At 34.9% G+C, this 14,323-nt stretch overlaps 1 protein-coding gene across 1 annotated transcript; it reads left to right on the top strand.

The window, feature by feature from the left end:
- Window positions 1–7,820: 7,820 nt before the first annotated feature.
- Window positions 7,821–14,323, top strand: LOC120346384 (ubiquitin carboxyl-terminal hydrolase 14-like). The gene is made up of 11 exons (XM_039416102.2): window positions 7,821–7,966; window positions 8,252–8,427; window positions 8,825–8,929; window positions 9,142–9,245; window positions 9,614–9,806; window positions 10,165–10,277; window positions 10,874–11,060; window positions 11,587–11,679; window positions 12,164–12,374; window positions 13,027–13,134; window positions 13,860–14,323. The coding sequence occupies exons 1-11, from the start codon at window positions 7,951–7,953 to the stop codon at window positions 14,054–14,056; spliced, it is 1,503 nt and encodes a 500-aa protein (XP_039272036.2). The 5' UTR covers window positions 7,821–7,950; the 3' UTR covers window positions 14,057–14,323.

Raw genomic sequence — 14,323 nt, forward strand, 5'->3', positions numbered from 1 at the left:
ATTCTAGACAATATTTAATATGCTACATTATTAAGAAAAAAAAAAGTAATTGACAGAAAGATATTCTACCGACGTTATGGTGTGGACAGCAGGAAAAATCACGCTGACCAAACATACAGCGATTTTAACAAAATCAGACGATTTTTTTTCATATGATGCTTATTCAATACTTGTCGCTTCGAACAAGACCCTATGCAAGCATCCACAGATACCCCACGATATGCTATGAGTTACTTTTAATTAAGTTTAATTTCTGGATCTATTATCGACCCGCCACGTCCCGGTCGATTGTAGATTAGAAATATTCCGTATTCGTTGAAAATATTCGATAAAAAAATGCAATTTTTCTATCCCTAGCAAGGGAGAATCTATGGCGCCCATGGCAAAGTTTAAAATGCGCATCCCTTGATAGTTAGTTAACAATTTATAATGACTGTTATTTAAATGAGATACATGTACGTCATTATTTGTGTAGAAATACGAGTTTCAGTTATTTCCAATTTGAAATTATTCTATCAAAACATTTTACAATTAAAACTTTCCACTCTTTTTGCACCCCTGCCCAAACAGTGACTATGACACGAGCCATGCTTGCCACACCCTAGATAAGCTACACACCCCTAGTTGGTTGGTTCGTATGTTAAAATATAATGAAGACAATATGTCGAGTAGCAACATTCTACCAATGCCAAATGGAAAAGGGTTCTTGGAGGAAAATCATTTCTGTCCGCGTTGTAGATTCGATTTTTGGCCCACAATTAGCTAAATGTTGCCACCCCTGATTTTCACAAACTGAAAAGCTCCGAATACGTGCTCCCCAAAAATTGAATTAACATAAGCTCAATTTTCCCTAACATTAAAAATAAAATTACAAGCGTGCATTTTATCAAATTTAATAGCAGCAATAACATAAGAATCCATAAATACAAGAACAAAATCTTGATTTAATCTCAGTGAGAAGGGTGTCACTGTTTCTGCGATATCAAACCTAGAAATTCCATATCATCGTCAATTATAAGCTTGACTTAATATTTTGTTTTAATGAATGCCATTGCAAAGAATAGGTTGAATGACATTAAATCAAAAATGGTAATGACGTCATGGAAAGGGTGGCATATTGCTGTTGGAGACAAACACAAAAACATCTGTAGTTGCGAAGTCGATTTTGAGTCTTGAATTTCACGAAACCGAATTATAAAACCGACTCTCCATAGCTTTTCTTTGGCGTCATTTCAACAGTTTTCATTTCACAGAAGATTAAGCTTAATTGCAGCTATAATAATGGAGACTACATGTCTCTACTATCTGCGAGACCAACTAAATTGTGATGTAACAATAACACGGCGCTCCCAATTTTTCTGCAAAGTGGCGGAAATATGGCGATTATAAAATAAACTGTTACGTCAATGAAGACCCGGAAACCCCCCTAAAATTGTCTAGGTATCCTCATTTGGGTTAGGTACCCCCAGTTTGTGTGCCACTGGCCTAGCAAATACCATACGGATTATATGCCAACAGTACCAGAATACGTATTATTCTCAAGAATAACATAATATGCAGAACTCAATTTGAAAGACTTGTAATTAAACACCGAGCAATAATTGCTGAAAATAAATTTATTTTAAGGAATAGATATTGCACGCTATATTTTAGAATTTTTCATTTGACTTTATTCAAAGTCTTTTCGTTCGCTGTTCCGTAAATATATACTACTACGGCTGTTCTTCCCCATACACTGCTTAAGATATTTTTTTCCTTCTGAGTTTAAAAACAAGAGAGCTATGCTCAAGCGTCATAGCAAAAAAAAAAGTAATAGCCTTCTGGACATTTTTTTTATCTTTAACCACTGAAAATTTCAAAGCAATTGTTCCAGGATTCAAAGAGAAAAGCGATTTCTTCGAAACCTGTCAAAGACCAACAAGAACAAGAATAAGAACAGCATAACAACAAAACGATCGCTATGTCCACTACGTGTCCAATAAAGGCAAAGTCCGGTTGTTTTCCACAGTTGAATCATAAAATAGCATCAGTTTCACTGAGTTTGAAAGTTTGTTCCAACCATTTTTCTGCTAGGCTATGTCAGAATTAGAAAGGTCCTGATCAGTTTCTAGATAGATGCAAATAGTATTAAATTACCGTAAATAATAATAAGTTGTCATGGAGCATATGGCTTGAAATTTTCTTAAAAAGAGCAGTGGTTTTCAACATGGTTCTGTGACATTTTAAGGCTCCGCCGGTACTGTCCAGGGGTTCCAAAAGCTCATAGGCCGCGAGCCGAGGCCATTTATCTTTCAGTTTCGTAGCGCACATAAGGTAACTACCTGAAAATGATTTTAAAATGTTCCTTAGAAATTTAGTAATAAATATTGCCTTGTTCCCACTTCCAAAAGTTGCACGTTTTACAGAAAAGACGCTTTTACTACAATAAATATGTGTTACCATCTGTCCTATTTCCTCCGCTTTTCCGGTATCATGGGCCAATGAACGCAGACTTCTGCATGACGTAACAATCAAGTTAGTCAGCTGTAGGTGGATCCCCAGTGGTCGGATGAATATCAGATGTACTACTACTGCTCGCTTTTGCGTTGAGTAGCCTTTCCATGGTTTTTTTTCAGTTATTATTAGTTCAGTTATTCTAAGGAGGTGTTGAAAAGTATAAGTAAGATATTGGACACTTGTATATCCTTACCATAAATAGCAATTTTAGTTGAGCACTAGCTCATAAGACGTTGTTAAATAGGTATGGTGCGATAACTCCAAGGAAGGCTAGACCTAGAATAATATGTCACAAACAACGATATTTTCTGGCTTGCATGAAATGTTTATGATTAATTTAATGACTCTTCTTGACTATTCAGCAGACTTATACTACTATATAGGCCACAGCATATTTGGAAATAGAAATTGATGGCTGTTTCTGTAATGCACGGTTGTGTGAAAGAGAAGAAAATAATCAATTTTACCAATGTCGGTTGGTCTAAATCCAAATTCATAGAGTCGACAAGAACCTGGGAAGCAATGATAAGTTATGCCGGAGTGGAAAGAAAGTAGCATTGGAAACGATTGAGAGGTGAGAAATCAAGTTGCAGACAGACAGTTGATGTTTTAAAATATAGTCTATAGTCCATACATCCACTGTCTTAGGGCATTTCAGACTGTAATATATCAAAATTTAGTGTAGATATAGTCTAGTAATGGTATGCAAACACTGCTGGACTGTAGTACATGCAATGAGCATATATACGCTCATTGAGTACATCAGATAAAATACATTATGTATTCAAGGTATTAGTTAGTATTTAGTGGTATTTTTACACTCATGCTGTTCGAAATATGATTTTCTTCCTCATTTTAGATACTGTACTACAGAAGAAAACGGCAATGTTCCACCAATCCGACCTAACGCAGGCTCTAATCCCTGCTGCTACCAGTGCTATAAAATGGATTAAACAAGAAGTCTTGAAGCGTAAAGGTATATGAGAATCATAATAGTTGCAAACAGCTTAGATGTGCTCAACTGCCCATCAAACTCATGTTGGAGACTTCATTGAGGTTTTCAATTCATTTTTTTCTTAACTATGAAGATCTTTTGAGGTTAACGAGGCATTAATAAATAAAGCTGAGGAATTTGTTTGTTCACTGTATGAAGATATGAAGAATGTAAATGATACCAGGGCACGTCTATTTAACACTGGCAAACATAAGGATTATACTCTTCCCACCCAACAATGATTCACTGAAGAAGCATGTGGCCCTCCAATCAGTTCTTGAGTTGGCAAACTGCAAGTGTGCCAAAATCAATTTAAATTGCACAAAATTTGTTTTTGTATTGACTGCAAAAATCGCAGAACACTTATAGAGGAAAAGTCGATTTTCGAGATAGTGGATTTTGAAAACAATTCAGAAGAAAGTGAATTAGATATTGCAGTTGATTTAATAAGTATCATTTATACTTATATATTTTTTCGGACATTTGTTAGTGTCGTAGTCCTGTTCCTAGAAATAATATTGCCTTTGTTCAAATACATAACCACATAAATTAAAAAAAGACTAATTGTAATATTTCTGTTCACTATGTTATGTACATTCATTCAATTTTCTTTCCGGTAAATTTCTAAGTGAGAAATAACTGATTTATTTGTGTTTTCGTGCTCACGATGTTAATTTGTGACTTCATTGCTTAAAAATAAATACGTTTGATAGCTTCTATAAAATGGATGTAGCTTTTTATGTTGTTCTTGTTGTAAACTGCTTGTGGTTATTACATAAAATTTATTCGCTAATGTGAATCAGCGTTGTTGGTGTCGCTGCTTTCGAGGTCACTCGCGACTCCTGTCACACAAATTAAGTATTTTTTGTTGTTGGTTACATGTATGCCATATTTTTTGTAATCTACCTAATAAATTATGATTGACTGAGGAAGTCCGATTTTGGTCAGGCAAAACATTACAGGAATACATAATTGTGTTAGTGTGCTGTAGGGCTCTCGAATTACATAGTTCTTATGTATGTGTTGTAAACTTATGGTTATTGAATTTCCGGGAACCTCTTATAGAGGACTTGCACGGGTCACGTGACTCTGTTACTGGACGGCAATAAAACAAAAACGTCCATTTGGCTCCTGTCAGTTGCAAGTCGGATTATACGTTTCCGTTTTGTTTGGCTGTTGAAAATGGTTATTTCGTATTGTTCCGTTGGCTGTAGGTATAGTATATAGATCTTAAGTTATATTCCACTGATTTCAAAAGATCCGGAACGTCGCGCAATGTGGATATCATCTATTGCCTATTGGCAGAACTGCTTGGTGTCAAGTCCAGAAGCCATCTCACTTGTGTTTCACTGTTTGCGGACAGCACTTCGTTGATGGTGAGTGATAATGTGGTAATAGTGTGCCGTTATCAATTTCTTTAAATATTCACAAGCTCCCTCATTTCAATGGAAAGCAGCTGACAAACTACTGTTATTAGTAGGCCTAGGCGTGGGCCTACTTGCAGTTGCAGACTTGACTTGTGTAAGACAGTAAGGAATTAATAATCAACTGTTATAAGCCTTATAGTATAAGGTATTGTTTCCCTGATTAGCAGGTAATCTATTACTAAGTGTGAAAGGTTGAATAGATAACTAAAGTTTAACACCATGGGGCCTGAAAAAAATAACCAGAATTCAATTGAATTCGCCATCTAGGAATACGCTCGCCACCGCATCTCTGATCACCCTGGTAGTTTCACAGGCTTCAATCCCAAGCGGGGATGTGCGAGAGGATTGCAGCTCTACTCCCACCGAGGGTGGTTCACATGACCGCTGATCGGTTACGACCATTCCCCACCATCCAAGTCCATGCTTCTGAAAGCTAATAACTTCCCCCCAGATAAATCCTATTCTAATGGTGCTTGTACAACTGATCCAAAATGTCTTTTTATTGTCATTGGTAAATAAGATATGCTACCCGGAATCAAATTCATTTACGACTAGTGGCTGAAGTGGGATATGGAAATAAATTTCACACTCCTTGATCGTTAGATTTTCATGAAAACTCTATCTGTATCCATTATCTTACAGATATGGGTGCGACCATGGAATAGATGGATGGCAAAGTATAGGTTGCAACAAGACCACAGTGGCACAAGACCTCAGCTTGCGTGACTTGATAATACATCCTCAGTATCCATTTATTGATGCTTATCGTAATGACAAAGTAACTTGTGATTACTGTGGATTGGTGGAGATAAAGTGTCCATTGTGCTTTAACGAAAGCAACTTCAAGACGACCCTACCAAGAAAAAAATTGTTTCGGTGGGTCTGGTAGTGAAGGTTTCAGTGTAAAGTTGGACACCGTTACTACAACCAGATACAGTTGCCAATGCAACTGGCGTAATATTGCCACTTTGTGATCTGAAAGAAAATTCTGATGGGTAGCCGGCTAGCCGCAACATTTTGTTTAAAGAATATTATGAGATATGACTTAAGAGTCTAAACTTTTATTTGAGAGGGGTGTAACCCAAGCTAATTTGCAAATGGTATTCATGGTACCAAATGTATCACACACTTTACAGTAATTATAAATTATATTTGAAAAATAAAGCACATCAAAAATGTATTTTTAAAAAACAATTGGTTTTATCTGCAGATACTAGGTTGATATTGAGATTGACCATTTCAATGCTAAATCTTCTTTAGTCAAAAGGCACACTTGATTGGCAAAGATTTGTGAATGCGCACAGTACACAAATTTGTCTAACGTTTTGATTCCATAGGCAGGAGGTTGTAGATCGGTGCTGCTCAGGATGGGATATTTTTGCCTATAAATGCATATTACGTGTTTCACATGAATCTATCGTGCTCAGATTCGACTGTTTACAAGGTCTGAAGGCTCCAACAGCCTAATTTTATCGGTACACAAGAGAATTTTCAGTGTGGCATGCATGGGTCAGTTGGAGTCACTGACCTCAAGGTATCTATAAGCAAGGATAAGATAGCCTGGAAGTAACATTCCATAATTTAGAGTAAAAAATGTATCTGCCTCCACAGCCCTTTCAAATGGAAGATATGATGCCTCGGGGGTAATTTCTATTAAATATTTCACAGTATTATGGTTCTAGTGAAAAGGGGTGTAGGCGGCTTCTTTTAAAATGTGGTAGGTCTAGTCGAAAGACACATTAAATGTTTATGCTAACAACTTCAAAGTAATATTGCAACGAATACAAGTTAACAGAATTTGTTGAAATGGTCCTGCATTTTGCCTTTCTTCAAAATCCCCCTTTTTCTAACTATTCTCTTCCTCTCTGGAGATGGCGAAAATTCAAATACCGATGGGACATATAAGCAGCTGATAATGGGTTATCTTCCCTTTTTCCTGAAATTAAATTAAACACTAATCATCATTTGACAGTGCCAAGTTTGTGTATCAGATCAGTAATTAATTACCTGCTGACTAATAAAACAATCAGACAACACCTTCTGACCATTAATGAAGATTTCTTTCAATTTAAAACGCAACTATGCTTACCAATTTGGGTAGTTTTTAGAATAGAATTTATCTGTGGTTGGGGACAGATTGCAAGGTGCATAATCGTACGATTACCATTCTATGTCGGGATTAGTTAGCCAGTTATTCGTTTTAGAAGCATGGACTTGATGGTGGGGGATGTCGTAATCGACCAGCGGTCGTGTGAACCACCCTCAGTGGAAGGAGAGCTGCAATCCCCTCGCACATAACTATCCCCGCATGAGATTGGAACCTGTGAAACTCTCAGGGGGGTCAGAGATGCGGTGGCGAGCGTTTTCTTAGATGGAGAATTCAAACTTTAGTTATCTATTCAACTTTTCACACTTACTAATAGATTACCTGCTAACTAGGAAAAACAATACCTTATGGCAATTATATATTACATTATATATACAGTATATATACATTTATGATTTCAAATGATGTTCCTGTTTTATCTGGGTTGAAGTCTTGAGTCAAGTTGAGTGAATTACAGAAGGTACGTTTCACTGGCCGTGAGTTGATTGGGTCTAGAGGGGTTGGTAGCATAGAAGTCATATTTGACACGCAACGAACGCATTTCGTCAACCCTATTTTGACACCCCAAATATGTCTTTTGTTCTACCCAACGACTAACATACCGGTTCTACCACAGGGCTCTGAGGGATTCTTTTTTTTTTGTATGCGATGACGTCATTCCTTGTGCGAACGCGCGTTGTCTGCGTTGTGCCTTTCCTGATGCGTCCTCATTTCGAAATTTTCTGCAACACTTGCTGTTTGTAGTAGAACCGTCTATTCTACGGTTCCATACTAATCAATATATGTGTATTGTCAGTATTCTATAGATATTTAGGTCTATTGGTAGGGGTAATTTATATTCTAGGCCTAATTGTATATAAAATATAGTCATTTTTGTATCATATAAAGTTGCTGTTAAACTTCTGGAGTAGTGCAAAAATTCAAAGATGCCTGTTTTTACTGGTAAGAAATGTGTTTTTGTATATAAAAAAAAAACTTGTTTTAATAATGAGAGAGTGTGTTTATAACTTGGTGTTCTCAGTTTTTTTATTTTTATTTAGATATTGCTAACACAGTCTGACAGTTGTATGTCTGTATGTTTATTTATTTTCACAACATAACCACAGAACAAAGATTTTCATTCAGTTCATGCTATAACAGTACCGGTACCGTATATCAAGTGCACAATAACATACAAAGTTTTTCAAATATTTTATATTAATTCCATATACACTAATTCTTTTTCAGTCAATGTTAAATGGGGGAAGGAGATATACAAAGCTGTTGAATTGTCAACAGACGAACCTCCAGAAGTATTCAAGGCTCAGCTATTCACGCTGACAAATGTTGCTCCTGAACGGCAGAAAGTTATGTTGAAAGGGGTCGTGATAAAAGATGATTGGGGAAAAGCTAAATTAAAAAACGTCAGTTTTTTAAATTTTTGCAGTGAATCGTAAGAAAGCTTTAACTGTAATCAAAACTAGATAGTGATCATCATTTCTGCATTTACTCAGTCCACATCACCTCGCTTAAATCTTTAAATGCAAAGATGAATTTTTCAAATGATTTTATGAATTGAGAAAGTCTACTCATCCATGAGAGAATCTTTAAAAATGGTTGTCTTTTGGTAACATCTACAATTCGTGCGTTTGAATGGGAAAAACATGTATAATAATTAGAATTACTTGTTGGTGGTATAGGGTAAAACGGAAGGCCAACGTAATAGTATCATATTTTACATAAGGTACAATTGGTGTTAGTTGTGCTTTTTTCTTGGTATAAAAATATTATGCTATTATGCATACGTTCATTGTTAAACAGGGAGTTACTATACTCATGATGGGATCAGCAGCCGAACTCCCCAAAGAGCCAGCTGAAAAAACTGTATTTCTTGAAGATTTGTCAGAGTCTCAACTAGTATCTGCTGTAAGTTTTTTTTATCATTTTAGCATCAGTTATATTTAATATTTATCTATTGGATATATTTATGATGTGGGAACTCATCAACAGAAGGGTCAAAATGATAAATATTTATAATTTTATTAATATGATCTTTGCGAACCCTTGGTTTATTTATTATGTTCTGAATAGTACAGGCCTGCCGTCACCCACGTAATCCTAAATGAAACTATATTTAGATGGATCTTTCTACTGGCCTACAAAACCTTGGCAATACTTGTTACATGAATTCAACTGTTCAATTATTGAAGACAGTTCCTGAATTGGGTGATGCACTTAAACAGTAAGTAAATTATAGAGTTTGAAATCTGCAACATTTTTTTGGCTTCTCTTTTTCTTCCATTGAGAGTGAGAGACATTATTGCCATTTACGATTTTGTGTACTGTTTAGTCATGGTTGGAATTTTATCTAAAATAGTGATAATTGAAGTCAAAATTTTCTGCAGAAACTCGAAAAAATTAAGTTGACCTAGTATTATAAGTCTATTAAAGATAGCACGCATAAATCAGTTTTCTTATCAATTGGAGCTGGATTCGTTGTCCTACTCTGAGTAAATGCAGGAACAATGCATTGTGCAAGATAGCACTTTAAACTTTATTCTCTTTGTTTTCTTATTTTTCCATCTAATTATTTCAATTTTCTTTCTTCAGATTTAACGGCCAAGCTTTATCAAATATAGAGACAGATGTTTCTGGCTCTATCACAGCTAGTTTAAGGGATTTATATTCTCAAATGGAAGAAAAGAAATACGCTGAAGTTCCTCCCTTGTTCCTTCTCCATTTACTTAGGAAGCAATGTCCTCAATTTGCTGAAAAGAATAATGAAGGACACTTTATGCAGCAGGTAAGCTTGAACTTTATTTGCTCATGTTTCATTTCTTATGTGTACACTGTACATCAGAGCAATTTAGTACTGAATTACTTTTGTTTTCTTATCTCATGAGTGTCCCGAATTTGTAAACCATGCTCAACATATTCAAACTTTAAAAGATGCAGCTCACGTGAACTTTGAAATTTAATTATCAAGGAATTGCTTGAGAGAACTCTCATACGAAAAAAAATGTTTTTAAAAAATGTCTTTTTCTGCCTATACTCAATAGTGTGACAGTCAGTGTACTGTTAGGAACCAACTAAAAGAAAAAAAGAGGTAGTTTTTTATGTGCCTATCGATCTGTACATAACCAAGAATATTATCATATTAGGATGCTAATGAATGTATTATGGAAGTCATGAGAATCCTTCAACAGAACTTAAAATCAACTGGAAAAAGGAAAGATTTTATTGATCAATTTTTTGGAGTTGATTATAGTGTAACGTAAGTATCTTTGTTCTAAATCATAATCCTCAACAAAGATTAGATTTTTGGTGAATTTCTTTGGCTATAATGGTGGAAATTACTAGGAAATACTGACAATAAATGTATATTTACATATTATCATGAATACAGTTCACAGTAAAAAATACCCGTATTTGGCTATTAAATAAAGAGTAGATTTTTATCTGCTTATCTGAATGGATCAAATTTTTATACTCACTTATTGATGGGAAAATTGATGATGGGATTTTATTCATTTTTCAGAAGCTACACTTTTTGTTTTATGTCTAGAATTTTATAAACAATATTAGAATGTTATATTGCACTTCACACTCTTTTTTGTTGTGTCCTGTATTCTATACTGAGAGCGATACATGAAATATATAAAAAGAATTTCTTATATTAATTTAAATTTTATTGTGCAATTGGTCATTACTGATTAGGGGGTGAGTTTGCTGCTCAAAATTAAGTACCATTTTGAATTTGTGTGAGCCAAAATGATGTCAGCCCATAGCACTCTCACACATGATAATTGATTGAAAAAATAAAGCTTGGAAATTTCTTTCTTACAACAAAAATAATGACAAATTTCATAGAATGAAATGCAAAGACGAGGAGGCAATAGAAGAAGCTGAAACAAAATTTCCAGAATCATCTCTTCAAGTTAATTGTTTTATATCGCAAGAAGTTAAATACATGATGACTGGAATCAAATCCAAACTTTGTGAAGAAATAACAAAGCATTCACCCTCTCTAGGAAGAGATGCCAAATATCAAAGAGAGGTAAATATAACAATGAAAAACATAGTTCAGAAAATACCGTTGGAATGCCAATTATTAACTATGTCTATAACGTCTTCCATTCATCAATTATTCTTTCATGATAACTTAATACACTTTGACCAGACGAGTTTATCATATTAACAAAATCTAAAGTCTTAAGTTCAAAACTCACTGAAGTTGTGGTCAGGGATGGCCGAAAACTGAAAATATATCATTCTGAATATATTCTAAAATAATATTTGCAAATGTAAAATATTGAATGTATCCTATTTTAAGTCATGTTGAACAGAAAAGTTGAAGAAGTTGTTGTTAATTCATAGAAATTTATATGAACAATGCAGAATAGGCGAAAAAAACATTGTCTTCACTGAGTTTTTATGATTTCCTATGTAAAGTGAAGTCTATTGTAATCAAGCTGTATTTTTCACTCCAAAATTATGTATATGCATTCGGTTTAGAATCTTCGAATTCATTTCAACCTCATTATATAAATTGCTTTTAACTTCATTTTATATAAACTTTTCAGAGTAAAATCAGCAGATTACCATCATATCTTTGTATCCAGATGGTCAGATTTTTTTTCAAAGAAAAGGGAAACATAAACGCCAAAATTTTAAAAGTATGAAATATTAAATTTTTTATGTGTCATATCTATTCACTTTTCGCTCTGGACAAGGACTTGCTGATATGTAAGGGACTGGAATTTTTCCTGCTGGGCATTGCCTCCCCCAATTCATTACACACTGGGTGAAGTATTGGGCATGGGATTCAAACCAGATATTTTAACCTATGATGACATCATAGTTGAGTCCCTCCAGGCCAACTGTATTGAGATTATATCTGGTTGTAGCACTTATATATTGAAGCAATAGTCAATGGAAATTGTTTTCACTGATAACTATCATCAGCATGTAACTGATGTATGAAGCACAGAAATGTAGTGTTTAGCTAAGGACTGGCCCAAATTAAATTCTATCACAATAAAAATTTTAAAATCTATTGGGTGGAATTATAAAGGGAATAAGCAAATTAAGGGGATAAGCAAATCAGTGTATAAGTATATAGTATTTCAATACTATCCTTTAACATATTATTATACACAGGATGTGAAGTTTCCAATGACTTTTGATATGTATGAATTGTGTACTCCTGAGTTACAAAACAAGTTGAGTCCAATGAGAGAAAAATTTCTTGCAGAAGAAGAGAGAAAAAATGAAGAAAAAGCTGCAATCAAGTTAAAGGGAGGAGATGCATTAGCAAATCTGAAACAAGAGAAAAAAGATGTGGAATATGAACGTTATGACTTTGAAAATGGTAAGAAATATAGTATAAATGAGATCTACTAGATGTGACTCGAATGGTATTTATAAATTTCCTGCGTTTTGATACCAGAAGTTCTGTAACCAATTATCTCTGAATGAAAGATTCGAGGCGCAGTGGGTTCAGGAAGTTATAATGATAAGGAAAGCCGATTATACGGCTTAATCATATGGTGAACCACGACATCTTGTCCGGTTATCAGTCCATGTCGGGTATGGGATTAGTTATCCAGTTATTCGTTTTCAGATGCATGGACTTGATAAGGCTCCAAATACACTGTATAATACAAGGTTTCTCAAACTGAGGGCATGGAGCAGTCATTTGCAACTGTACTTTGTTTAATTCTCTGACTACCATTTGTTGGCTTTTATTATTCAAATCTCATGAGTGAAATAACTGATGGAAAGCCATTGAATAAGTGCCACAGAGTGTTGAGTCTCTGAAAGGGGGGCACAGAATGTAAAAGTTAAGAGCCACTGGTATAATACGTAACTTTTGACATAACAAAATAAAGCCCATTCATTCCTCCAGAAGTCACATCTGATGGAAAGATTAATCAAATTAAATTTAGGATACCCGATATGCATGCTGCCACTTGACTAACCATAGCCGTGAGACCAGCCATATCACATCTTTGCACTTTCAGATCCTGGATCATCCAATAGTGGTTATTATGAACTTCAAGGTATTGTAACTCATCAAGGAAGGTCCAGTTCATCAGGACATTATGTAGCATGGATTAAAAAGAAAGGAGGTATTGTATCTCCCATTTCAGTTTTTCCCCTTTTTTATACACTAGAATAAGTTTTGTGTGATTAGACTATTGTACGTGGTAACCTCCATTAAGATGACTGTGTGGTTCAAAATCTTTTAAAATGGTTAGTTTTATATGGTTGGAGAACAACTTCATGTACCTCCATAAGTTAAGAAATGTTGGCTTTGTGTTTTCAAAATCTGATATTTAGAGAATGCTTTAGTCCAGGGTTTCCCAAACTGGGGTTGTCTGTGATGATTGCACAGGGAGTCCGCAACAATATGAAAAGAGTCTGTACCTTTATGTGTGAGGCAGCATTTCTAGATTTTATCAGACTTGACGTAGAGTCGGACCAAGGAGTTCGCTTGTCCGAGAATTGATAAATTGTGCAGTGAAAAGCAACCTCATGCATCACATTAATGTTGTTGGTGTTGTAAATAAAAAATTCATCTTTCCTCGTTGGTTAGGCACAGAAATTGATATGACATGGGATGTGGGGGTCTATCAAAACTAAGCTTCACAAATGGGGGTCCGCAGCCGAAAAAGTTTGGGAAACCCTGCTTTAGTCAATAATACGCAAAAAAGAAATAATTGCAAAAAGGAAAGGATTGCCAACTTTTTCTAATCTCTCTGTCCTTCATTAATTCTACCTTTTTCCACAACATACTACTTTATTGTTCCTACTATACTAAACGTTAAGAGAATATCCTTCTATATTTCTACAGATGATTGGTTGAAATGTGATGATGATACTGTGAGTCCTGTTAAAGGTGAAGATATTTTGAAATTGTCTGGTGGAGGCGATTGGCATATTGCATATGTGTTATTGTATGGACCTCGAAGACTGGAAATTCATCAACCTGCAAAAACTGATTCAACAACAGCTGAAACTCCAATTTCTATGGAAACTGATACTAATTGAATCAGAAATAGTTAAATAGTGGTCTAAAACATTCCCAATGGTTTTGTTAGCATCAGTCATAGCAACGTAAGATTGGAAAGTTGTCGATATATAGCACCTATTGTGCAATTTGGTTATAACTTAGTGACTAAGCAAAGCTGCTAAATTATTAATATACATTTTGATAGACCTAGGTAATTTTTGTATGAAATTTTTCGTCTATGAAAGTTCAATTGTGGAAATGTTTTCGTTCAATAAACCTATCGTCAGCGAAATCTGAAAATGTAA

This window comes from Styela clava, chromosome 8 (genome assembly GCF_964204865.1).
Source record: "Styela clava chromosome 8, kaStyClav1.hap1.2, whole genome shotgun sequence".
In the NCBI taxonomy this organism is placed as follows: domain Eukaryota; kingdom Metazoa; phylum Chordata; class Ascidiacea; order Stolidobranchia; family Styelidae; genus Styela; species Styela clava.

What these genes read in the sequence shown, in the direction of transcription:
- LOC120346384 (XM_039416102.2), top strand. An exon ending in GGAGTTGATTATAGTGTAAC is followed by an intron (nt 10,278 to 10,873) that starts GTAAGTATCTTT and finishes CAAATTTCATAG; the next exon opens with AATGAAATGCAAAGACGAGG. An exon ending in ATGCCAAATATCAAAGAGAG is followed by an intron (nt 11,061 to 11,586) that starts GTAAATATAACA and finishes TAAACTTTTCAG; the next exon opens with AGTAAAATCAGCAGATTACC.